Here is a 27,685-nt window from a genome sequence, read left to right as displayed (position 1 = left end):
CAGATAAACAATGAAATGAAGGCAGAAATAAAGATGTTCTTCGAAACCAACCAGAACAAATCCACAATGTACCAGAATCTCTGGGACACATTTGAAGCAGTGTCAAGGGGAAAATACATAGCAATAAATGCCTACATGAGGAGCAAGGAAAGGTCTAAAATTGACACCCTACCATCAAAATTGAAAGAGTTAGAGGAGCAAGATTAAAAAAAAAAAAAAACTCAAAAGCTAGCAGAAGACAAGAAATAACTAAGATCAGAGCAGAACTGAAGGAGATAGAGACACAAAAAAATTCAAAAAATCAACAAATCCAGGAGCTGGTTTTTTGAAAAGATCAACAAAATAGATAGACCACTAGCCAGATTGATAAAAAAAAGAAAAGAGAGAAGAATCAAATAGGTGCAATAAAAAACGATAAAGGGGATAACACCACTGATTCCACAGAAATACAAACTACCATCAGAGATTATTACAAACAACTACATGCATACAGACCAGTAAATCTGGAAGAAATGGATAAATTCCTGGACACTTGTACTATCCCAAGACTAAACCAGGAAGAAGTTAAAACCCTGCAGAGACCAATAATAAGGGCTGAAGTTGAGACGGCAATTATTAGCCTACCAACTAAAAAAAGCCCAGGTCTGGAGGGGTTTACAGCCAAATTCTATCAGACATACAAAGAGGGGCTGGTATCATTATTTCTGAAACTATTCCAAACAATACAAAAAGAGGGAATCTTTCCCAACTCATTTTATGAGACCAACATCATCCTAATACCAAAACGGGGCAGAGACACACAACTAAGAAAGAAAACTTCAGGCCAATATCCATGATGAACATAGATGCAAAAATCTTCAATAAAATACTGTCAAACAGAATGCAACAGCAAATCAAAAAGCTTATTTATCATGATCAAGTAGGCTTCATCCTGGGAATGCAAGGCTGGTTCAACATACACAAGTCTATAAAGGTAATTCACCACATAAACAGAACCAAAGACAAAAACCACATGATTATCTCAATAGATGCAGAGAAGGCCTTCAACAAAATTCAACAGCCTTTTATACTAAAAACCCTCAATAAACTAGGTATCGATGGAACATATCACAAAATAATAAAAGCTATTTATGACAAACCCACAGCCAATATCATACTTAATGGGCAAAAACTGGAAGCATTCCCTCTGAAATGTGGCACAAGACAAGGATGCCCTCTCTCACCACTCCTATTCAATATAGTAGTGAAAGTTCTAGCCAGAGCAATCAGGCAAGAAAAAGAAATAAAGCGTATTCAATTAGGAAGGAGGAAGTCAAATTGTCTCTATTTGCAGATGACATGATTGTATATTTAGAAGACCCCATCGTCTCAGCCCAAAATCCTCTGAAACTCATAAGCAAATTCAGCAAAGTCTCAAGATACAAAATCAATGTGCAGAAATCACAAGCATTTCTATACACCAATAACAGACAGAGAGCCAAATCAAAAGTGAACTGCCATTCACAATTGCTACAAAGAGAATAAGATACCTAGGAATACAACTAACAAAGGATGTAAAGGACCTCTTCGAGGAGAACTACAAACCACTGCTCAAGGAAATAAGAGAGGACACAAACAGATGGAAAAACATTCCATGCTCATGGTTTGAAGAGTCAACACTGTGAAAATGGTCATACTGCCCAAAGTAATTTATAAATTCAGTACTATCCTCATCAAGCTTCCAATGACCCTCTTCAGAGAACTGGAAAAAAACCACCTTAAACTTCATATGGAACCAAAATAGAGCCCACATAGCCAAAACAATCTGAAGCAAAAAGAACAAAGCTGGAGGCATCATGCTGCCTGACTTCAAACTATGTTACAAGGCCACAGTAATGAAACCAGCATGGTACTGGTACCAAAACAGAGACAGAGACATAGACCAATGGAAGAGAACAGAGGCCTCAGAAGCAACACCACATGCTACAATCATCTGATCTTTGGCAAACTGGACAAAAACAAGCAATGGGGAAAAGATTCCTTGTTTAATAAATGGTCTTGGAAAAACTGGCTAGCAATGTGCAGAAAGCAGAAACTGAACCCCTTCCAGATACCTTACACCAAAATTAACTCCAGATGGATTAAAGATCTAAACATAAGACCTAAAATCATAAAAACCCTAGAAGAAAACCTAGGCCAAACCATTCAGGACATAGGCATAGGCAAGGACTTCATGACTAAAACATGAAAAGCAATGGCAACAAAAGCCAAAATAGACAAATGGGATCTAATTAAATTCTAGAGCTTTTGCACAGCAATGGAAACAATCATTAGAGCAAACCAGCAACCAACAGAATGGGAAAAAATTTTTACAATCTACCCATCTGACAAAGGGCTAATATCCAGAATCTACAAAGAACTACAACAGATTTACAAGAAAAACACAAATAAGTCTATTCAAAAGTGCATGAAGGATATGAACAGGCATTTTTCAAAAGAAGACATCTATGAGGCCAACAAATATGAAAAAATGCTCATCATCACTGGTCATTAGAGAAATGCAAATCAAAACCACATTGAGATACCATCTCACACCAGTTAGAATGGCGATCATTAAAAATCTGGAGACAACATGATGGAGAGAATGTGGAGAAATAGGAACACTTTTACACTGTTGGTGGGAGTGTAAATTAGTTCAACCATTGTGGATGACAGTGTGGCAATTCCTGAAGGACCTAGAAATAGAAGTATCATTTGACCCAGCAATCCCATTACTGGGCATGTACCCAAAGAATTATAAATTGTTCTATCATAAAGACACATGCACATGTATGTTCATTGTGGCACTGTTTACAATAGCAAAGACCTGGAACCAACCCAAATGTCCATCAACAACAGACTGGATAAAGAAAATGCGGCACATATACACCATGGAATACTATGCAGCCATAATAAATGATGAGTTCATGTCCTTCATAGGACATCCATAGGAACATGGATGAATCTGGAAATCATCATTCTCAGCAAACTGACACAAGAACAGAAAATCAAACACTGCATGATATCATTCATAGGTTGGTGTTAAACAATTAGAACACATGGACACACGGAGGGGAACATCACACACTGCGGTCAGGGGGGGGGGGACTAGGGGAGGAATACTGGGGGGTGGGGAGGGCGGGGAGGGATAACATGGTGAGAAATACCAGATATAGGTAATCAGGGGAGGAAGGCAGCAAACCACCTTGCCATGTATGTACCTATGCAACAATCCTGCATGATCTGCACATGTACCTCAGAACCTAAATTAAAAAAAAAAAAAAAAAAAAAAAGGAGATGAAGGGAAAGGTGTATTTACAGAGTCTCCATGTTTTCAGACTTAGGAATTTAAAACCTAAGAAGTTAATTTTGGCAATATTTTTTCTCGTTTTCTATCTATAAAATTACAAATTAAATTCTTGGGATTAAACAATTCTTTTTTGGACAAAAATCTAAGTTGCACTTTCATGAACAAACACAATGGATTGCCTATACTATGAATCAGGTGGTTCATTTGCATAGTTAAATGGTTTCTTTTTATGGGGGGGATTTTCTGCAATCCTCTGAGATAAAATTTTCCAAGAAGTCCTGGGGATGGTATTTTTTTCTTTGTTTGCAGCCATTAAGTTTCTTACTTCCATGTAACACTTTGGGGACAATATAGTCAATAGTTAAGAGGCAGGCAGATATGGGTTCAAACTCAGGCTTCACCATTTACTAATTGTGAGGCCTTAAGCAAGTAAATCTTTTCTACAGTTTTCTCATTTCTCATGATAAATCAGAACTTATTACAATTCCCATTGTAAAATTGGAATAATAATAGCTACTTTTGTAGGTATTATAGATTGCTACAGGGATCAAATGAAGCAATGTAAATGTTTAGTGTAATTACTGGCACAGGCAAGGGTTCCCTTAGAGCTAAGCTCCAGGGTGCAGAAGCCTCATCTGTCTCATTTGCAAGTACCTGTCATAGAGTAGACAAAACATTTTTTTACCAAATGAATGAATAAAATACTTTTATTATACTTAAAGATACACACACATAAACACATGTCAAATGTTAAGTACAGTATCAGGCAAACAATAAATTATGTAGCTTGGTAGCTCTTCCCCCAACTCTCCTTCTTGTGGTTAATGTTTTTAAAACCCTATTGATATAGTTTGAATGTGTGTCCTTTCCAAATCTCATGTTGAATGTAATTCCCATTACATTTCAATTACATCCCCACAATACAAAAAATGTATTGTCTACTCTATGACTAGTACTTGCAAATGTGGCAGATGAGGTTCCTGCACCCTGGAGGGTCTTGGAAGTGGTCTTTCATGAATGGCTTGGTGCTGTCCTGATGGTAATGCGTTAGTTTTCACTTTATGAGTTAATAAGAGCTGGTTGTTTAAAACAACCTGGGACTTCCTCCTTTGTCTCTTGCCCTCTCTTGCTGTGTGATATGGTGACTCCTCCTTTGCCTTTCATAATGATTGTAAGCTTCCTGAGGACTCACCAGAAGCTGAGCAGTTGCTAGCACCCTGCTTTTACAGTCTGCAGAACGGTGAGCCAAATTAACTGCTTATTATTTATAAATAATTTCTCAGGTAGTCCTTTATATCAATGCAAAAGACTAACACACGTATAAAGTGACTTGAGGTGCTCAATTCTTTTGTAGAAAGGTCAGACTGGCTTCAGAGACCTGAATTTTTGTCCCAGGCCCCAGGAATTGATCCTATGCCTTAAACACCACTGACATATATTTTGGATGCAATGACAGAGCCTAAGGAAAATTCTCTTGCCATAAACATATAATAAAAATATACTACAGTTGGCATTAGTAATTTTTTTTTCTTCCTTGTTGGGTATCAGTAGGGCTCAGTATAGATAGACAAAAAGATTCTACCCAGGAATAAAAACTTAGACTTAAATGAGCTATTCCTTTAATGACTTTGCTGTTGTCCTAGAGAGCAAATTCTTTCTGGGTAGCCTACTCTGGTAAGGCCATTAATAGCAGAATTAATGTTCCACAAAAGTAGTTGAAGAACTATAAAATAATTTTTTAAAATAGCAAAGTGTAATATTTCTCTCATAAAAGGAAAGAGGTATGAATCTTAAGTTGTTTATCCACTTCTGGGGTCTCTGAATTTTTTTTAAGTTAGTAGTCTTTAATGGGGAGGAAAAGGTTTCTTTCAATTTTGAGCTATATAATATAAGCCATAGAACTCAAGGCAAATAGGCCAAGAACCAAATACAGGTAGATTCTTATTTTAATGACTACCATTATGAATTCTGATTCACTAGAGTAAGGTTATGCTTCTGGTTGGGTTGATGGCTCTAACTAGTGGAGTTTTGCATATATAGATATAAAGACTGCTACTGAATGATAACTCCAGTTTAAAAGAATCTTTTATACGTCCTATTTCTTGAGAAATCTGTTTAAAAATGTATCTTCCTTTTGATGAAATATTTATTCAATGTCTGTATTTCTTACTAAGTTGAATAGTTGAATATTCTTAATAAAATGTGATTGTTTTTAAAAACTTTGAACTATCAACTTCACCCATACACATTATAAGCACTTTATATATGGTTTTCTTATGCAATACCTACTGATAGTCAGGTATTCAGTAAAGAATACTTTCTGGCTGTTAGGGCTATAAAATGATAGGTCGGATGGGAATTAAGAAGTATCAGCACAATTCTAAATTTCTTCATTCAAACTTCACATATGTCACGGAAGTTCAGAGTGGGAACATAGTTGGGACACCCTGAAAGATTTGAGATTTCAGAGTGGGGTCATACTATTTATCAAAACCTCCGTTTAACCAACAGCAAGGCCATGCTTGCTGTTGTCCTCTCTCAGAATCCCAAACTACAAATGCTCCCAAAGTCATCAACACAGAGTTGTAGTAATAGATTAAACATTATTAAGACTATCTTAGATTGCATTCAAATGTATTATACTTAGAGAGTAAACAGGTTAAACATAGGCAGTGTAATATTTCCTGTTTCAGATGACAAAACTTGGGAATTAGCAAACCCTCCCTTTTGCAAGGCAGCCTCTCTTTCACACCAACCTTCATGGGTATATGTGTCTGTGGCCCAGTGATGGGGTGGTGGTGGGGTCAGGTTTAGGCCTTCACATACATCAAAAATGTAATATACCTCTATCATCTCTATACTAGGACTATAGGCTTCCATTTGAAAAAGGAGGTGTGCTTACCAGAGCAATGTTGATGATGTTTCTTTATGCTAGTAAAAACAGGGTCCCACTAGTGATACCAGCTCTAGCAGCTCCCATGAAAATTATGGGAAGCCTTTGGGAATTCGTGGCCATTGCCCTCAGAATTGAATGACTTAGACAGATCTAACTGTGAAATTTGTCTTTTATATAAAATGGAACTTGAGGTCTTTTGGTGTTAGGAAATGTTCCTGTAAATAGTCCATGTCCAGTCTATTACAAAAAGAAAATCTAAGCCAATTTTTAAATGAAGGGGGTATGTACAAGCTTAAACTAAAACCCAATAAGTTCTTGCCTGACTAGCTGGCAAAGTAAAAAAGGCTACAGCAGAGGACAAAACGATTTTACAAAGGAAAGGAGGAAGAGAGAAAGGGAGGAAGGGAAGAACAAAAGAAGAAAAGGAAGGAAAAGAAAAGAAAGAGAAAACACAAGAAAGGAAGGAAGGAAGAAAAGTAAAGGAAAGAAGAAAGAAGGCAAAGGAAACAGGAGAAATTAATGAGCAAACTAGAAATTGGTTGGCAAATAAAAATGAGAGCATCTTGTAAGTGAACCAGCAATAAGAGGTCCTTTACATATCACAAGTAAGGAGTGAGCCAGAGAACCAGTGGGGTCATGAAATAAAAAGGATGAAAAGGAGATAGTAAACTGAATGACTTTTTATAAAAAGATTAAGCCATTCCTTTGTGTAATATATTTTTTTCTAAAACATATATTTTATTGCACTTTAGGTTCTTGGGTACATGTGCAGAACATGCAGAATTGTTGCATAGGTACATACATGGCAATATGGTTTGCTGCCTCTATCCCTATCACGTATATCTGGCATTTCTCCCCATGTTATCCCTCCCCAACACCCTACCTCCTGCTGTCCCTCCCGTAGTCCCCCCCAACAAACCCCAGTGTGTGATGCTGCCCTCCCTGTGTCTGTCTATGTGTTCTCATTGTTCAGCACCCGCCTATGAGTGAGAACATGCGGTATTGGATTTTCTGTACTTGTGTCAGTTTGCTCAGAATGATGGTTTCCAGATTCATCCATGTCCCTACAAAGGACACGAACTCATTATTTTTTATGGCTGCATAGTATTCCATGGTGTATATGTGCCACATTTTCCCTGTCCAGTCTATCATCAATGGGCATTTGAGTTGGTTCCAGGTCTTTGCTATTATAAACAGTGCTGCAATGAACATACATGTGCATGTGTCTTTATAACAGAACAATTTATAATCCTTTGGATATATACCCAGTAATGGGATTGCTGGGCCAAATGGAATTTCTATTTCTAGGTCCTTCAGGAATTGCCACACAGTCTTCCAAAATGGTTGAACTAATTTACACTCCCACTAACAGTGTAAAAGTGTTCCTATTTCTCCACATCCTCTCCAGCATCTGTTGTCTCCAGATTTTTTAATGATCGCATTCTAACTGGCATGAGATGGTATATCAATGGGGTTTTGATTTGTATTTTTCTAATGACCAGTGATAATGAGTATTTTTTCATGTTTGTTGGCCTCATCTATTTCTTCTTTTAAAAAGTGTCTGCTCATGTCCTTTGCCCACTTTAGAATGGGTTTGTTTGTGTCTTTCTTGTAAATCTGTTGTAGTTCTTTGTAGATACTGGATATTAGCCCTTTGTCAGATGAGTAGATTGCAAAATTTTTTTCCCATTCTCTTGGTTGCTGGTTCACTCTAATGATTGTTTCCGTTGTGCAGAAGCTCTGGAGTTTGATTAGATTCCATTTGTCTATTTTGGCTTTGGTTGCCATTGCTTTTTGTGTTTTAGTCATGAAGTCCTTGCCTATGCCTATGCCTATGTCCTGAATTGTTTTGCCTAGGTTTTCTTCTAGGGTTTTTATGGTGTTAGGTCTTATGTTTAGATCTTTAATCCATCTGGAGTTAATTTTAGTGTAAGGTGTCAGGAAGGACTCCAGTTTCTGCTTTGTGTACATGGCTAGCCAGTTTTTCCAACACAATTTATTAAACAGGGAATCTTTTCCCCATTGCTTGTTTTAGTCCGGTTTGTCAAAGATCAGATGGTTGTAGATGTCTGCCGTTGCCTCCGAGGCCTCTGTTCTGTTCCATTGGTCTATATCTCTGTTTTGGTAACAGTACCATACTGTTTTGATTACTGTGGCCTTGTAGTATACTTTGAAGTCAGGCAGTGTGATGCCTCCAGGTTTGTTTTGTTCTTTTTGCTTAGAATTGACTTGGCTATGAGGGCTCTCTTTTGGTTTGATATGAAGTTTAAGGTGGTTTTTTCCAGTTCTGTGAAGAGGGTCATAGGTAGCTTGATGGGGATAGCATCGAATCTATAAATTACTTTGGGCAGTATGGCCATTTTAATGATATTGATTCTTCCTAAACATGAGCATGGAATGTTTCTCCATCTGTTTGTGTCCTGTCTTATTTCCTTGAGCAGTGGTTTGTAGTTCTCCTTAAAGAGGTCCTTTACATCCTTTGTTAGTTGTATTCCTAGGTATCTTATTCTCTTTGTAGCAATTGTGAATGGCAGTTCACTTTTGATTTGGCTGTTTGTCTGTAATTGATGTATAGAAATGCTTGTGATTTCTGCACATTGATTTTGTATCCTGAGACTTTGCTGAAGTTGCTTATGAGTTTCAGGAGATTTTGGGCTGAGACGAGGGGGTCTTCTAAATATACAATCATGTCATCTGCAAATAGAGACAATTTGACTTCCTCCTTTCCTAATTGAATATGCTTCATTTCTTATTCTTGCCTGATTGCTCTGGCTAGAACTTTCAATACTATATTGAATAGGAGTGGTGAGAGAGGGCATCCTTGTCTAGTGGTTTTTGTCTTTGGTTCTGTTTATGTGGTGAATTATCTTTTAGACTTGCATATGTTGAATCAGACTTGCATCCCTGGGATGAAGCCTATTTGATTGCGATGGATAAGCTTTTTGATGTGCTGTTGCAATTGGTTTGCCAATATTTTGTTGAAGATTTTTGCATCTATGTTCATCATGGATATTGGTGTGAAGTTTTCTTTTCTTGTTGAGTTTCTGCTGGGCTTTGGTATCAGGATGATGTTGGTCTCATAAAATGATTTGGGAAGGATTCCCTCTTTTTGGATTGTTTGGAATAGTTTCAGAAGGAATGGTACCAGCTCCTCTTTTTATATCTGGTAGAATTCAGCTGTGAACCCATCTGGACCCGGGCTTTTTTTAGTTGGTAGGCTAATAATTGCCATCTCAACTTCAGCCCTTCTTACTGGTCTATTCATGGTTTTGACTTCTTCCTGGTTTAGGTTTAGGAGGGTGCAAGTGTCCAGGAATTTATCCATTTCTTCCAGGTTTACTGGTTTATGTGCAAAGAGTTGTTTATAGTAATCCCTCATGGTAGTCCGTATTTCTGTGGAATCAGTGGTGATATCCTTTTACCGTTTTTATTGCATCTAGTTGATTATTCTCTTTTCTCTTGTATTAATCTGGCTAGTGGTCTATTTTGTTGATCTTTTCAAAAACCAGTGCCTGGATTTATTAATTTTTTGAAGGGTTTTTTGTGTCTCTATTTCCTTCAGTTCTGCTCTGATCTTAGTTATTTCTTGTCTTCTGCTAGCTTTTGAATTTTTTTGATCTTGCTCCTCTAGCTCTTTCAATTTTGATGACAGGGCATCGATTTTAGATCTTCCCTTGCTTCTCATGTCGGCATTTATTGCTATACATTTTCCTCTCGAAACTGCTTTAAGTGTGTCCCAGAGATTCTGGTACATTGTGTCTTCTTTCTCATTGGTTTTGAAGAGCATCTTTATTTCTGCCTTCATTTCAGTGTTTGTCCAGTCAACATTCAAGAGCCAGTTGTTCAGTTTCCATGAAGTTGTGTGGTTCTGAGTTAGTTTCTTAATCCTGAGTTGTAATTTGATTGCGCTGTGTCTGAGAGACTGTTTGTTATGATTTCCGTTCTTTCGTATTTGCTGAGTAGTGATATACTTCCAATTATGTGGTCAATTTTAGAGTAGGTGTGATGTGGTGCTCAGAAGAATGTATATTCTATGGATTGGAGTGGAGAGTTCTGCAAATGTCTATTAAGTTTGCCTGGTCCAGGCTTGAGTTCAAGTCCTGGATATCCTTGTTAATTTTCTGTCTCGTTGATCTGTCTAATATTGACAGTGGAGTGTCAAAGTCTCCCGCTATTATTGTGTGGGAGTCTAAGTCTCTTTGTAGGTCATTAAGAGCTTGCTTTATGTATCTGGGTGCTCCTGTATTGGGTGCATATATATTTAGGATCGTTAGCTCTTCTTGTTGCATTGATCCTTTTACCATTATGTAATGTCCTTCTTTGTCTCTTTTGATCTTTGTTGGTTTAAAGTCTATTTTATCAGAGACGTGGATTGCAACTCCTGCTCTTTTTTGCTCTCCATTTGCTTGGTAAATCTTCCTCCATCCCTTTATTTTGAGCCTATGTGTATCCTTGCACGTGAGATGGGTTTCCTGGATACAGCACACTGATGGGTTTTGACTTTTTATCCAATTTGCCAGTCTGTGTCTTTTGATTGGGGCATTTAGCTCATTTACATTTAAGGTTAATATTGTTATGTGTGAATTTAATACTGCCATTTTGATGCTAGCTGGCCGTTTTGCCCGTTAGTTGACACAGTTTCTTCATTGTGTCGATGCTCTTTACCATTTGGTATGTTTTTGGAGTGGCTGGTACTGGTTGTTCCTGTCTATGTTTAGTGCTTCTTTCAGGAGCTCTTGTAAGGCAGACCTGGTGGTGATGAAATCTCTCAGCAATTGCTTGTTCTTAAAGGATTTTATTTCTCCTTTGCTTATGAAGCTTAGTTTGGCTGGATATGAAATTCTAGGTTGAAAGTTCTTTTCTTTAAGGATGTTGAATATTGGCCCTCGCTCTCTTCTGGCTTATAGGGTTTCTGCCAAGAGATCCACTGTGAGTCTGATGGGCTTCCCTTTGTGGGTAACCCGACCTTTCTCTCTGGCTGCCCTTAGCATTTTTTCCTTTATTTCAACCATGGTGAATCTGATGATTATGCGCCTTGGGGTTGCTCTTCTTGAGGAATATTTTTGTAGTGTTCTCTGTATTTCCTGGACTTGAATGGTGGCCTGGCCTGCTAGGTTGGGGAAGTTTTCCTGGATAATATCCTGAAGGGTGTTTTCCCACTTGGATTCATTCTCTCCGTCACATTCAGTTACATCTATCAAACATAGATTAGGTCTTTTCACATAATCCCATATTTCTTGGAGGCTTTTGTTCATTTATTTTTATTTTTATTTTCTAATCTTGCCTTTTCATTTTATTTCATTGCATTGATCTTCAATCTCTGATATTCTTTTGTCTGCTTGGTCAATTCAGCTACTGAAACTTGTGTAGTCTTCGCGTAGTTCTTGTGTTGTGTTTTTCAGCTCCATCAATTCATTTATATTCTTCTCTAAGATGTTTATTCTTGTTAGCATTTTGTGAAACCTTTTTTCAAGGTTCTTAGTTTCTTTGCACTGAGATAGAACATGTTCTTTTAGCTCAGAGAAGTTTGTTATTACCCACTTTCTGAAGCATGTTTCAGTGAATTCATCAAACTCTTTCTCCAGCCATCTTCCCTTGCTGGTGAGGAGTTGTGATCCCTTGGAGGAGGAGAGGCATTCTGGTTTTGGGTGTTGTCATCCTTTTTGCACTGGTTTCTTCCCATCTTTGTGGATTTATCTACCTGTGGTGTTTGTAGTTGGTGACTTTTGGATGGGGTCTCCGAGTGGACATTCTTTTTGTTGATGATGAAGTTATTTCTGTTTTTTAGTTTTCCTTCTAACAGTCAGGCCCCTCTGCTGTAGGACTGCTGGAGGTCCTCTCCAGTTCCTGGCTGTCTGGGGATCACCTGCGGCAGCTGCAGAATAGTAAGGGTTGTTGCCAGTTTCTTCTCTGTTATCTTTGTCCCAGGAGGATACCTGCCAGATATCAGCCTGAGCTCTCCTTTATTAGGTGTCTCTTTGGATATACAGGGGCCAGGGAGCTGCTTGAGGAGACAGTCTATCCCTTATAGGAGCTCAAGTGCTGAGCTGTGAGCTCTGTTGTTCCATTCAGAGCTACTGAGTGGGTATGTTTAAGTCTGCTGCAGCAGAACTCATAACCACTTTTTCCCCCCGGTGCTCTGTCCTGGGAAGGTGGGGCTTTATTTATAAGTTCCTGATGTGGTGCTGCCTTTTTTCAGACATGCCCTGTCCAGCAAGTAGGTAGCCTAGTCACAGTCTGCCAGCAGAGGTGTTGCTGAGCTGTGGTGGGCTCTGCTCAGCTGCTGTGTGAACTTCCTTGTGGTTTTGTTTATAGAGGTATAGTTAGAACTCCCTCAGTAATGGTGGTTTGCCTCAGTAATGGTAGTCTGCCTCAGTAATGGCGGTCTGCATCAGTAATGGCGAATTGTCTCTGTAATGGCAGACTGCCTTGGTAATGGCAGATTGCCTCCGTAATGGCAGACTGCCTCGGCAATGGCAGACACCCTTCTCCTGACAGAGCTGGTCTGTCCTGTGTCCAGCTGTGCTTGCTGTGAAACTCTCAATCCAGAGCGTTTCAGATTGCTGGTCTTTGTAGGGGTGGGACCTGCCAAGCCAAATCACCTGGCTCCCTATTTCAGCCCTCTTTTTTTCAGGGGAATGGGTGACTCTGTCTCCCAGGCATTCCAGACACCAGTTGAAACGGCCATCCAGATTTGTGTGAGTTTTTGTGAGGAGTCCCGCTGCACTGGCTGAAACAGCCATGCTGGAGACTCGTGGTGCTCTTCTGTCTGGGAATCTCCTAGTCTGTGGGCAGTAAAAACTCATTTGGAAATGCAGTGATCACTCACCCTCTGCATTCTCTCTGGGAACTGTACTCCAGAGCTGTTCCTATTTGGCCATCTTGGACCCGTTCTCTGTGTAATATATCTTTTGAGGCAGGCAGAAGGGTCAGAGGTAATAGTGGCAAATGTGTAAGAGACTGTTTCCAAGCCACCTACCAGAAGTATTCAAAAGCATAATACCTGGAACTGAGTGATCTAGTTACCAGGGCTGGCTCTGTGCAAAACTTTTGGCAAAAATCATTGTGGTTTTTGGTACCTCTTTCCCTCTACTGCTCCACTATGCAATTCCTGCTCCTCAGTGAGCTCATGCTCTGACCACGTTCTCATTTACATTGTGAGATGTACACTGTTATTGTTTACATTGTGAGATGGGGGCCATTTCATCCTACAGAACTACAATTCACTGTCAAAAATGGTATTGTGAAGTTATACCTCATCTCTACTAAATTTTTTTTTTTAAATTAGCCAGATGTGGTATTGCATGCCTGTTGGTCTCAGCTACTTGGGGGGCTGGGGCAAGAGGATCACTTGAACCCAGGAGTTCAAGGCTGTGGTGAGCATGATCATGCCATTGCACTCCAGCCTGGGCAACAGGGGAAGACACTGTCAACACACCCCCCAAAAAAAGATGCTGTGAAACTATACTTCTATTGTAGAGCAGGGGCAAGGATGAGAGATTGTGCCAAAATTTCATTTTAAGGACTATTTCTAATTGTAGAATAAAAGTATGTTTCCTATTAAAGGAATTTCAGGTATTAATCCAACAGATGGGAGAGATGTTTGGACCAGGAAGCTTTCTTGGCACCCTTAGAATCAGAGGTGCCTTCATATAATGCCCTGACCAGACTTGACTTCTGAAGGAAAACAAAGGAAAAACATTATTATAGCTCTAATGAAAACCTGGAACCTGTTATTCTCAATGATCACTGTGTGGCTTGCATTGCCAAGGTGGCTCCACAGGTAAAGGGGCCCTGGAAACTATAAATTGACAAGTGTCTGGTTCTTTAGTAGGCAAGCTGGAAGAATCTTTAATAAATCGTAGCCTCCTGTACACAAAAGCCATCAATCTATTGAGTTGTGGGTGGCATCATGGTTTTTGTAAAGGGAAATCATGTGTAGTCTTCTACAGGTCTTTTCCTTGGAGCTAAACTTACTTTAAAAATGCTTCTGATTAAGTTTGATACCAAAGCTATTTTAAAACATGAATTACCATGGGATTTAAAATAACTTTAAATATTTTTTTTATCATGTAATAGAAACCGGTCTACAGAAAAAAAAGAAAATATAGGGTAGAAACAGATATTTTTTCTGACTGAAGAAGGATAAATAGTAGACTTCCTTGGGGGTAGGCACCGGGAAATCCTCAAGTCTGCAGATAATACTCAGCTTTCCCAGGCAGTGAAATACCAAGTTGATGGGAGATAAAGGAAGATCTCAGGAGGTTTTATGATTAGCAGATAAGCTTCAATAGGAGCATATGTAAGGTGATCCATTTAGGGAGCACTAGATATTGCAAACTATGCTTGCAGGATGATGAGTGCTGACCTTTCAATTAAGACCCAGCAAAGGGCTCCAGGAAACACTATGGATAGTGCACTGAAGAGAACAACTTAGTTTCCTGTTACGGCAAAAAAAAAAAAAAAAAAAAAAAAAGGCAACAAAATCGGGCACTGCTAAGAAGGGGATTAAAAGAAAAACAAAATAATTCTCCTTTTACATAGAACTGCAGGATATCTTTATTGGTAAAGTTACATAAGCAGCTCTGATCTGTACATCTCAAGGACAGCAGAGAGCTTAAGGGGAACAAAGAAAGGCAATTAAACCATCAGTGGCAGGCTCCAAAAAAAAAAAGTTTTTTTCAGTTTGATAATACAAAGAGGTAGCCAGGAGACATGATTAAAATTATGAAGAGGCTAATGCTGCTGAATGACTGAATGATGACTTGGCTCACCAAATCTCTTGAGCTAAGAGGCACTTTTGAAGCATAAAGTTTTTAGTTTTTAATAGTACCACTTTGTTTATACAACTGCCAGTTATGATGGCCAGTGCAGGCAGGCTCCTTTGGGAAGAACCTTCACCAGAGGTTGGGAGAAATATGAGCTGAGCTGGGGAGAGATCAAGAGTACCTCCATCCCCATTACTTACCTTCAGTAATGTTGACTGGCTGACTTCTAGTCAGATTTGCTTTCTCTGCCACCAATTGTGCCTGAACAATCTCAATTTTTATGAATATGAGTTTAGCACAACCCCGTATCCCCATTCCATAGGGCTTTTCAACTCCAGTGGCCCACACATTGGCACCAATCTGTCCGCCTATGATTGTCTGTAATTTAATCCTTAGCCATAGTGTAGAAAGAACAGGTATCTGACTTCAATTTTAACACAGGGGACAGAACATAAGAATGCATGAAAAATAATAATAGTCAATTAGAAGAAAGCACAGGTCCCTATAATGAACTCTGACAATTGAAATGAACTCTGCTAGGTTAATGAAATAATATACATACAGGTTTCTTTAGCTAAGAAAGTAGCAAACAAGGGAATCTTCAGGATAGCCTAAAAGCTCTGCTCTTGGGAAGGCCTTAATCATATTGAGAAGTGGGTAAGATCCAACCTGGAGCATGGCTCTGGTCCAACTGCTTGGCTCTCTCATACAGGAGATAGCTACTGATCAAATAAGCATACTGACCAGTATACAAAAGCTTTATAGGTATATAGTTGTTTTCTTTTTTACATTGTTCTTGTTTACATTGTGAGATGGGGGCCATTTCATCCTACAGAACTACAATCCACTTATTATTGACTCAGTGTTACTGTCATACCTTTCACAGATCTGGTAATATTTTTCATCTTGTATGCCATCCTGAATGGGCACATTTACGCTGTAGTACCGTCCCTTCCCCAGGCCAACATCAGACACATCACCTGTTCCTATAAAAGAGAAGAGCACTATGATCAGTTATTAAGAACATGAGAACCCAGAAAACTTAAAGGATTTCCTGTTAGGAATTCAGAAGACTGAAAAGGTCAGTTAGGAGAACAATCCCAAATTAGTGATAGTTTCTAGGGAAAGAAATTAAGAAAAATAATATAAAGAAGTAACTATTGTAAACAATCTTGCAGAAGCAGGCAAACCATAAGGAAACTGAAAAACCTTAGTTTTCATCTTACTGGATCAAATGAAAATGTAAGAGACTAATTCCTTTGCTTGGCTTCATGCTTTTTAGGTTGACATAATATCAATTTATCACTGTAATTATTCAGGATGTTTGGAGGTGCACGGGGTATCTAGTAGTATAGTAAGCATAAGTGATCTATTGACAGTCCATAAAAATCACCTGGAAAAAGAAACAACTTTATTGCCATTTTTTGTGTTATTGTCACCTGAGGTGAATTGTGTTAAAATTTTGCATAGAATAGGTATTATTAAGCAATAAGGTATTAACAGCATGAAACTATCCAAGTATAAGAAATGTATAGAAGAATTTCAGTATTTAGTCATCAAATGTAATATTGAGTTTATGATCACTTGCCTGGGAAAAATCCAGGGGAGAATTTGTGCAAGGACACAGTCATGACTTTGGAGGTGAAACTGAAGGCGTCTTCTACACCTACCAGATAAAGAAACATCAAAAGAATCATTTCACATATGGCATTCCTATTTTCAACTTCTGAAAATCTAGAATGTAGCTGTGAGAAGGAGGGAAGATGAGAAGGCATAAATAATAAAACCAACAAGCTGAGGAATAAAAGTAATACGAACCTCTGGTCCCTATTCTTGTAATTACAAGATGAGGTAGAACTTTGGCCCCAAGTGAAGTTTGGGGGTTACTTTTCAAATCCATGGGAAACTATAACTAGAATTCCCCTTTCCAAGCAATGGGATATCTGGGCTTTCTTTGACAACCTGTTCTAAAAGGTACGGAAAGGCGAGAGCCTAGAATTGACGCATTATCAACATAATTGAATAGCGAAACTGGCACCATCTTACAAGTTCTACGTTCTGTTTCGTTTAAGTGGTTATAGTTAAAGTCTTGGGATTTTTTTTCTAAAGATGTACAATGTGATAACCCTTTTTGGCTAAAAACAGCTATGACCTTGTCTTCTAATAGCAGCCTTATAACAGTGTTTTAAAGCCTGAAGAAAGATGGGGGAAAAACTTTTCAAGAAAGGGGTCTGTTCTCCATTTTAACTGAGTTAGTAAACAGTTAGAGGCCTGGGAGAGAAGAGTTGGGATTTCAAGTAATCCTCACAAGCCTCTACTTAAACAGGTAAACACACTGCCCACCTCTACCCGTTTCCTCTCAGAGTCACATATAGTCACACTATATTCAGATCATCAATCTGTTAAACAGGAGGACTATTAGCAAATTCAGGTACTGTCCTCTTTCTTACTTCAAACAAAGAAATTGTCTCTGTATTTACTTAATGTTTTCAGTCTTCATTACAGGCCAACAGTAACTTAAAAAAAAAATTAACTCTATTTGTATATTGCAGGTATGTTTGAATTTCCCAAGCCTTATGTTTTGCCCTAGGGAGTCAGTTAAAACCAGTTAAAGGCTCTAGGCAAAAAGCATGAAGTAAACAAAATAAAACAAACAAAATAAATGAAAATAGTATTTCAACTTAGAAATGAAGTCTTAAACAAGGATAATTCATGAAAATCCTGATTATTGATCCATCCAGAAATGTTGTACCAATTTATACTTTGACCAATCATGTATGAGAGTTCCCAAACTATTGTTACTTTCTTTAATTTTAGGCAGAAAGAATGGTCTTGCTCTAATTTGTCTTTCTTTGAGTATTAGAGTGTTGAGCACCTTTTCATAAGTTTAATGGCCATTTGTATTTCTTCTCATGGGAAATACCACTAGGCATAGTTATAAAATCATACTTAAAAAGGACATGTAGACAGATAGGAGAAAGCTATGGACTTGGTGGGAAAGAGGAGAGTGGTTAGGTAGATGAAAGAAGGCAAGGATGGGGTAGGGGTGGCTAGTGAAGCCACCACAGGATGCTAGTTATGTAACCATAGGAGATTTAAAATAAACCAAATGCATAAGAGTTTGGGGGTGGGGCAGGGGTCACTGGAAGGGAGGTGCTGAAGAGGGGAAATAAACTGAAATGAAACACACCATAAAAGTTGGCTAAAACAGGAAACTCTAAAGGGTGTAGAAATAACATTGCAAATGGAAAGAACAGTTTCAGGTGACAGTCTCGGTTCGTTCTTATATGGTTCTACAGAGTTGATTCTATTGTTAAACTCTGATACTAATAGTTTGAATTTTGTAATCATTCATTCATCAAATATTTTAATGTGCCACTACTTATGCATAGTACTGTTGGTTCAATGCATTGTATAAAACAAGAAGTAGTAAACAACTTGATCTCTGCTCTGAAGGAATTTAGTTTCTATGGGAAGAGAAGACACAGACACATTTAAAAAATTAATTAAAAATATAAGGCAATATGTAATGAAATATCAAGTTGGTGATATGAACAATACAGGACTTGAGAGGAGGGAGAGAACACTTGAGTTGGAGTGGTCAGGGGAAGTCTGCTACTGTTGGAACTTGAACAGATGGGTAGAACTTGGGACAGGTGAAACAAAACTAAATTAGGAAAAAAGGAGGCAGAGCCAGGGAGGTAGAAAGAGTGAGACATGTCTAGGAACAGTCATGAAGAGTTAGACATGCTCTTTGAGTAGTGTAGCCTGGACAGCAAGTAATGAGAGATAAGGGTGGAAAGATGAAGTGAGGCCTATTCAAGGTAGGCCTGGGAAGACTGGGTAAAGAGGGTGAACTTTACCTTGAAGACCACTGTTTTTCAAAGTGTGGCCTGCAGAACAACTGAGGTGTTAAAACGTAATTTCTTTGGTTCCATGTCAGACCTACTAAATCTGAATATCTGGTGAATATGGCCCAGCAGTGTGCATTTTAAAACAAACTTCCCCAGGTCATCCTGATACACTTTCAAGTCTGAGAACCATTGCTCTAGGCCAGGTGTCAACAAACTAACTGGCTAAATAGTAAACATTTTTGGCTTTACAAATTACTCAAGGTCTCTATTGCACACGCACACACATATATATACACACACAGACACATTTTTAAAAATCTTTTCTTTTTTACAACCCTTTAAAAATGGAAAAACCATTTTCTAAATTTTTTTAAGAGACAGTGCTTTGCTCTGTTGCCCAAGCTGGAGTGCAGTGGCACGATCATAATTCACTTCAGCCTCGACTTCCTGGGCTCAAGTGATCCTTCTGCCTTAGCTTCCTGAGAAGCTAGGACTATAAGCACACAACACCATACCCAGCTATTTTTTTTTTTGAGATGGGGGTTTCGCTTTGTTGCCCAGGCTGGTCTCAAACTCATGGCTTCAAACAGTCCTCCCACTTCAGCCTTCCAAAATATTGAGATCACAGGTGTGAGCTACTGCACTTGGCTGGAAAACCTATCCTTGACCATTCTTAGCTAACTGGCCATACAAAAATAAGACATAGGTTAAACACTACCCCTTGTTATAAGCAATAAGGAGTCTCTGAAGTCTTCTGAGCAAGGCTATGTTTTGCACTGGTTCAGTATTCAGATATTCAGTGAAAATGGTTCTCAAAGTAGTATATTGGTGTTTTAACTTCTCTCTGTTACCTTTAATTTTCTGTCATTGTCACATGGTAGCATCCATGCAGATGAAACTCCCTGCAAAGGTTGCCTCCACAATTTCATCCTTCTTTCTCTGTTTTGGCAGCAGAGCTGACCCTAACTTCTGACATGTAATATTCTTTTCCTCCCTGTGCCGTGATTATGTTATTTTGTCTCAAAAAAAAAAAAAAAAAAATCCCTGGAAATGGGGAAATAGCAATCACTGATGTGGGGGAGGAGTATTTTTAAGAATTTACGAGATAAGTATTCTTAAATAAATGCAAATACTATGTGTCCCAGACAGTATTTCTTAAAAAAACAGAATGTGGCAACTGTTACTGGAGCTCTACATTCTAGATGGAAAATACATAGAAGGGTCGGATAAGTCCTGTCAGTGGAGTCTTCTAAGAGATAATTAATAGGTAAAGGCAAACTGTTATGAGATTCTGCTATTAAACGTTAGGGAATATGTCCTGTTTGTGTGGCACTAGATATTTTAGCAATCCAAAGAAAATGACACAGATTCTGATTACGACACGAGCTGGCAGCCTATTGGTGAAAAATTCAGAATGTTAGCCCATATACCCACTCAATCTTGAGAATAGCATCAATAAAAGAGACAAGACTGTCATCTCTAACTATAGATTCCCTTAGAACCAATGGAAATGGCCTGAGGGAGATTACTGAGCACTGGAGTAAACACTAGGTAAGAGTTACACTTCTTAACATTCTCTATTAGTTCTGTAGGTTTGCTACAGGAGGAGAGAGGAGAGAAAACTACAGGAGTCTGGTTTAGGCAGCAAAGCAGCAACTGCATCAGTTAGAGGAATCACTACATGACCTACTTTAAATTTTCAATTAGGAAAATTTCAATTACAGCAGACATTTTTCCTTTTATCAGTTGCCTAGAAGCAGATAGCAGATAAAAACCTGCTGTCCTAGCAGCAAAGCATATTTGAAACCAAAGAGCTTACCATCTCCATGGTGCAGATCCAAATCCACGTAGAGAATACGCTCAAATTTCCGTCGCAATCGTAATATTCCCAGGACAGCATCATTGAGATAACAAAAACCAGATGCTTCATCTCTGTAAGAAAACAAGTTGCTACAGCCAACAGTCAAAAAGCAATCCAAGGGAGTCTTAACAGCCAACGATCTAACCCTTGAGATCTAGGCCCCAAAAGCTCCCCCTTCTTTTAAGAAAAACAAAAATCCACCTACAAAGATTATAAGTAAATGATCCAGAATGATCAGGGAATGAAGTGTTTCAATAAAGTAAATATTCAGGTAAACTGGTAATATTTTCCATTCAGGATCCCAGATTTTCAAAGCATAAGAATATTATAACTATACTGAACAAGAGAGAATCACCTTTCCCTGGATTTAGGAATCACTTCAAAAATTTGTAGTGCCCTGGCGTCATCATGAGGAACACTGGTAATCACTTACAGGATTTTAAGAAAGCTAGAATCTAGAAGGGGCCTTAAGGACAATCTTGCTCAGCCAGATGTAGAAGATGTTAGAGACTGGATTCTCTGTACTGATACTATGACATAACTTAAAATTTTTAAAAAGTTAGTCTTGGCATTGTTGCTTATAAAAGCTGAGTGTAGAACATACAAATGCATAATCTCCTGGGCCAGATAATGTGGTTGCCTGTCTGTAAATGCAATTATTACAATGAAGAGTGAAGCGGTCTTTTCTAAAATTGTTTTGTTTTCTTCACTAAAATTGTCTTCATTGACTTGACTGGTGTGCTTTAACTTATGTGCTATCAGTGATACTGTGTCACTTTAACCCCTTGTCAAAGTTAACCCACTCTTTTACTACGCTTCCATCAAGCCTTGCTGATTAGATGTAAACGAACATTCTTTATCATCAAGAGTGTATTATAAGTTATTTTTAAGGCCTCATCCTAAATGCTTCATTTATTTTTCTTCCACAGAGACTTCAAATACCCAGCCCATTTTTTTTTTTTTTCTGAATTCTCCTTGAGATTGCCTAGGCATAAGCAATAGTTAAAATGGCATCTTTGCCACTATGAGACTGTAAAGTTCTTTGTAGTGCCTACACAATCTATAAACTTCATGAAATCTCTTCCATAATAACATTTCATATTCTAAATAGTGCCCTGGTTCACAGGCTGAGTCATAAGACAGGTACACTGGCAAGCAAGAAGCTGGTAAAAATATCTTCGGACATTGACTTTACTTCATGATGGTGAACTCGGCAATCATCTAGCCAAAGAATAGCTTAGCCCTAGATATGCAACCAAGTAGAAACCAATTAAAGAAATATATTTCTCAATCTACGAATTGTCATAAAAATTAAATATGTGATTTTGAAAGTTCTTGGATGTGAATGCTATTTTCCAATTATGAAAAGCTTATATTTTATAAGTTTACTGCCTTAGCACATAAAAAAGAGACAATCTGTCATCCTGCTGAACATCAATAACTTTAGATAGTTGAGATAGAACCCTAAGTGCTAGGCAAAAAGAGGAGGAAGATGGGGAGGAAGAATACAAATCAATACAAGACATACTTTCTTTCCTCACAGATCTTACAATTAAATTGGTGATATAAAGCATAAGCATAAAAAACCAAAACAGATCCAAGATGGCCGTTTAGGAACAGCTCAGGATTGCAGCTCCCAGTGAAAGCGCAGAGGGTGAGTGGACGCTGCATTTTTATTGACCACAGACTAGGAGATTCCCAGGTGGAGAAGCCCCACAGGTCGCCAGTGTGGCTGTTTCGGCCAGCGCAGCTGTGTCACCCAGAGTGGCTGCTTTGCGCTGCGTGGCTGCTTTGTCAGCGCCTCACCCCAGTGGTTCTCCGTACAAAATACACTGGTCCGGGTGCTTTTTTGGCTGGCGATGGGAGCCACAGGAAGTCACCCATTCATCTGTTTAAAAAGGGGACTGAACAGGGAACCAGGACAGTAGATTCCAGGGCAAAAAAAAGCGCCACGAATTTCAGTGTCGCTGTTTAAGCCAGCACAGCGAGTCGCTGCACGGGAAAACACACAGATCCTGGTGCCTCTTCAACAGGCGACTGGAACACCAACAAAAAAAAGAAAAAAAAAAAGGCTCTGAGGCAGGGAGTCAGGCGATCAGGCTCGGCTGGTCCCATCCCCACAAAAGGACAGCAATCAGAAACTCTCTAGATTGAGAGTTTCACAGCAAGTACAGCTAAGCCCGGGAGGATCCAATTCTGTGGGGGATGGGCGTCCGCCATTACCGAGGCACTCCAACACTACGGAGGCAATCAGCCAATGCTGAGGCAGCCCGCCGTTGCCAAGGCAACCCGTCATTGCTGAGGCAGCCCTACGTTGCCAAGGCAACCCGCCATTACAGAGAGAGTCCTCCAACACAGAGGTGGGCCACCATTGCCAAGGCAGTTCTAACGACACCCACATAAACAGGACTGCAGGGAAGTTCACTCGGCAGCTGGGCGGAGCCCACAGCAGCTCAGCAAAGCCTCTACAGGCAGACAGTGACTAGGCTGCCTCCTTCCTGGGAAGGGCAGCTCTGAAGGAAAAAAAAAAGAAGGCAGCAGCACAATGGAAACTCATAAATGAAGCCATAACTCCCTGGGAGAGATCACCTGGGAACAAAAATCAGTTTATGAGTTCTGCTGCATGAGACCTAAACGTACCTGCCCAGCAGCTCTGAATGAACAAAGGAGCTCACAGCTCAGCATTTGAGCTCCTATAAAGAAGAGACCGTCTCCTCAAGCAGCTCCCTGAGCCCTGTATATCCAAAGAGCCACATCATAAAGGAGAGATCAGATTGACACTTGGCGAGTATCCATCTGGGACAAAGATAGCAGAAGAAGAAAACTGATAGTAACCTTTACTGTTCTGCAGCCGCTGCAGGTGATCCCCAGGCAAGCAGGTCCTGGAGCGGACCTCAGCAGACCTACAGCAGACGGGCCAGACTGTCAGAAGGAAAACCAAGAAACAGAAATAACCTCATCATCAACAAACAGAACGTCAATCTGAAAGATTTGAGACCCAATCTGAAAGCCAGCAACTACAAAGTCGACAGGTGGATAAATCCTTAAAGATGGGAAGTAACCAGCGCAAAAAGGATGAAAACACCCGAAACCAGAACACCTCTCCTCCTACAAGGGATCACAACTCCTCACCAGAAAGGGAAGAAGGTTGGGTGGAGGACGAGTGTGATTAAATGACAGAATCAGACTTCAGAAAGTGGGTAGTAAGAAACTTCTGTGAACTTAAAGAACATGTTCTAACCAAATGCAAAGAAACTAAGAACCTTGAAAAACAATTTGACGAAATGCTAATGAGAATGGACAAAATAGAAAGGAATATAAGTGAATTGATGGAGCTGAAAAACGCAACACGAGAACTTCGTGAAGCATGCACAAGTATCAACAGCCGAGTTGACCAAGCAGAAGAAAGGATATCAGAGGTCGAAGATCAACTCAATGAAATAAAACGGGAAGGCAAGACTGGAGAAAAAAGGGTAAAAAGGAATGAACAAAATCTCCAAGAAATGCGGGACTATGTGAAAAGACCTAATCTACGTTTGAGAGGCGTACCTGAATGCGACGAAGATAATGAATCCAAGCTGGAAAATGCTCTTCAGGATATTATACAGGAAAACTTCCCCAACCTAGCAAGGCAGGCAAACATTCAAGTCCAGGAAATACAGAGAACACCACAAAGACATTCGTCAAGAAGAGCAACCCCAAGGCACATAATTGTCAGATTCACCAGGGTTGAAATGAAGGAGAAAATACTAAGGGCAGCCAGAGAGAAAGGTCGGGTTACCCACCAAAGGAAGCCCATCAGACTCACAGCACATCTCTCAGCAGAAACCCTACAAGCCAGAAGAGAATGGGGCCAATATTCAACATCCTTAAAGAAAAGAACTTTCAACCCAGAATCTCCTATCCAGCCAAACTAAGCTTCATAAGTGAAGGAAAAATAAAATCCTTTGTGAACATGCAAGTACTCAGAGATTTCGTCACCACCAGGCCAGCTCTGCAAGAGCTCCTGAAAGAGGCTCTACACCTACAAAGGAACAACAAGTACTAGCTCAACTAAAGGGCAAAACAACCAGCTAGCACCAAAATGGCAGTATCAAATTCACACATAACAATATTAACCCTAAATGTAAATGGACTAAATGCCCCAATCAAAAGACACAGACTGGCAAATTGGATAAAAAGCCAAAACCCATCAGTGTGCTGTACCCAGGAAACCCATCTCACATGCAAGGATACACAAAGGCTCAAAATAAAGGGATGGAGGAAGATTTACCAAGCAAATGGAGAGGAAAATAAAGCAGGAGTTGCAATTCTCATCTCTGATAAATTAGACTTTAAAGCAACAAAGATCATAAGAGACAAAGAGGGACATTACATAATGGTAAAAGGATCAATGCAACAAGAAGAGCTAACGATCCTAAATATATACGCACCCAATACAGGAGCACCCAGATACATAAGGCAAGTTCTTAATGACTTACAAAGAGACTTAGACTCCCACACAATAATAGTGGGAGACTTTAACACCCCATTTTCAATATTAGACAGATCAACTAGACAGAAAATTAACAAGAATATCCAGGACTTGAACTCAGACCTGGACCAAGCAAACCTAATAGACATTTACAGAACTCACCACCCCGAATCCACAGAATATACATTCTTCTCAGCACCACATCACACCTACTCTAAAATTGACCACATAATTGGGAGTAAATCACTCCTCAGCAAATGCAAAAGAACGGAAATCATAACAAACAGTCTCTCAGACCACAGTGCAATCAAGTTAGAACTCAGAATTCAAAAACTAACCCAGAACCGCACAGCTTCATGGAAACTGAACAACTTGCTCTTGAATGTTGACTGGATAAACAATGAAATGAAGACAGAAATAAAGATGTTCTTCGAAACCAACGAGAATGAAGACAAAATATACCAGAATCTCTGGGACACATTTAAAGCAGTCTCTAGAGGAAAATATATAGCAATAAGTGCCCACATGAGAAGCAAGGAGAGATCAAAAATTGACACCCTATCGTCAAAACTGAAAGAGCTAGAGGAGCAAGATCAAAAAACCTCAAAGTCTAGCAGAAGACAAGAAATAGCTAAGATCAGAGCAGAAATGAAGGAGATAGAGACACAAAAAACCCTTCAAAAAATCAATAAATCCAGGAGCTGGTTTTTTGAAAAGATCAACAAAATAGACAGACCACTAGCCAGATTAATAAAAAAGAAAAGAGAAAATAACCAAAATGATGCAATAAAAAACAATAAAGGGGATATCACCACAGATTCCACAGAAATTCAAACCATCATCAGAGATTATTACAAACAACTCTATGCACACAAACTAATAAATCTGGAAGAAATGGATAAATTCCTGGACACTTGCCTCCTGCCAAGCCTAAACCAGGAAGAAGCCGAAACCCTGAACAGACCCATAACCCATAACCCATAATTGGCAGCAATTAAGAGTTTACCACCCAAAAAAAGCCCAGGTCCAGACGGGTTCCCAGCCGAATTCTACCAGACATACAAAGAGGAGCTGGTACCATTCCTTCTGAAACTATTCCAAGCAATCCAAAAAGAGGGAATTCTTCCCAAATCATTTTATGAGACCAACATCACCCTGATTCCAAAACCCGGCAGAGACGCAACAAGAAAAGAAAACTTCAGGCCAATATCCATGATGAACATAGATGCAAAAATCTTCAATAAAATACTGACAAGCCGATTGCAACAGCACATCAAAAAGCTTATCCACCATGATCAAGTAGGCTTCATCCCGGTGATGCAAGGCTGGTTCAACATACGCAAGTCTATAAACGTAATTCACCACATAAACAGAACCAAAGACAAAAAACACATGATTATCTCAATTGATGCAGAGAAGGCCTTTGACAAAATTCAACAGCCCTTTATGCTAAAAACCCTCAATAAGCTAGGTATTGACGGAACGTATCTCAAAATAATAAAAGCTATTCATGACAAACCAACAGCCAATATCATACTGAATGGGCAAAAACTGGAAGCATTCCCCTGGAAATGTAGCACCAGGCAAGGATGCCTTCTCTCACCACTGCTATTCAATATAGTATTAGAAGTTCTAGCCAGAGCAATCAGGCAAGAAAAGGAAATAAAGGGCATTCAAATAGGAAAGGAGGAAGTCAAATTGTCTCTATTTGCAGACGACATGATTGTATATCTAGAAGACCCCATAGTCTCAGCCCCAAATCTCCTGAAACTGATAAGCAACTTCAGCAAAGTCTCAGGATACAAAGCCAATGTGCAAAAATCACATGCATTCCTATACACCAATAACAGACTTGAAGAGAGCCAAATCAAGAACGAACTGCCATTCACAATTGCCACAAAGAGAATAAAATACCTAGGAATACAACTAACAAGGAACGTAAAGGACCTCTTCAAGGAGAACTGCAAGCCACTGCTCAACGAAATAAGAGAGGACACAAACAGATGGAGAAACATTCCATGTTCATGGTTAGGAAGAATCAATATCGTGAAAATGGCCATACTGCCCAAAGTAATTTACAGATTCAATGCTATCCCCATCAAGCTACCAATGACCTTCTTCACAGAACTGGAAAAAACCACCTTAAACTTCATATGGAACCAAAAGAGAGCCCACATAGCCAAGTCAATTCTAAGCAAAAAGAACAAAGCGGGAGGCATCACACTACCGGACTTCAAACTATACTACAAGGCTACAGTAATCAAAACAGCATGGTACTGGTACCAAAACAGAGATATAGACCAATGGAACAGAACAGAGGTCTCGGACGCAACGCAATGTATCTACAACCATCTGATCTTTGACAAACCAGACAAAAGCAAGCAATGGGCAAAGGATTCCCTGTTTAATAAATGGTATTGGCAAAGCTGGCTAGCCAGGTGCAAAAAGCAGAAACTGGACCCCTTCCTGACACCTTACACTAAAATTAACTCCAGATGGATTAA

The 27,685-nt window shown here is 39.3% G+C and overlaps 1 protein-coding gene across 2 annotated transcripts in view; it reads right to left on the bottom strand.

The window, feature by feature from the left end:
- HDAC8 (histone deacetylase 8) overlaps positions 1-27,685 on the bottom strand; it is a 227,381-nt gene that overhangs the window by 122,700 nt on the left and 76,996 nt on the right. Inside the window, exons 5-7 of one of the 2 annotated variants that reach the window (XM_032270124.1) lie at positions 20,666-20,796; positions 16,581-16,658; positions 15,870-15,978 (exon numbers count right to left, since the gene is read on the bottom strand). In XM_032270124.1, the coding sequence (XP_032126015.1) occupies positions 15,870-15,978; positions 16,581-16,658; positions 20,666-20,796 (318 nt within the window). The remainder of the gene's footprint in view (positions 1-15,869; positions 15,979-16,580; positions 16,659-20,665; positions 20,797-27,685) is intronic. The other variant, XM_032270123.1, reaches the window with a different exon arrangement.

This window comes from Sapajus apella, unplaced genomic scaffold (assembly GCF_009761245.1).
Source record: "Sapajus apella isolate SASKATOON/1434 unplaced genomic scaffold, GSC_monkey_1.0 scaffold204, whole genome shotgun sequence".
In the NCBI taxonomy this organism is placed as follows: Eukaryota; Metazoa; Chordata; class Mammalia; order Primates; family Cebidae; genus Sapajus; species Sapajus apella.
Note: the sequence above shows the minus strand (reverse complement) of the source record. Positions and strands in the feature narration are given on the sequence as shown.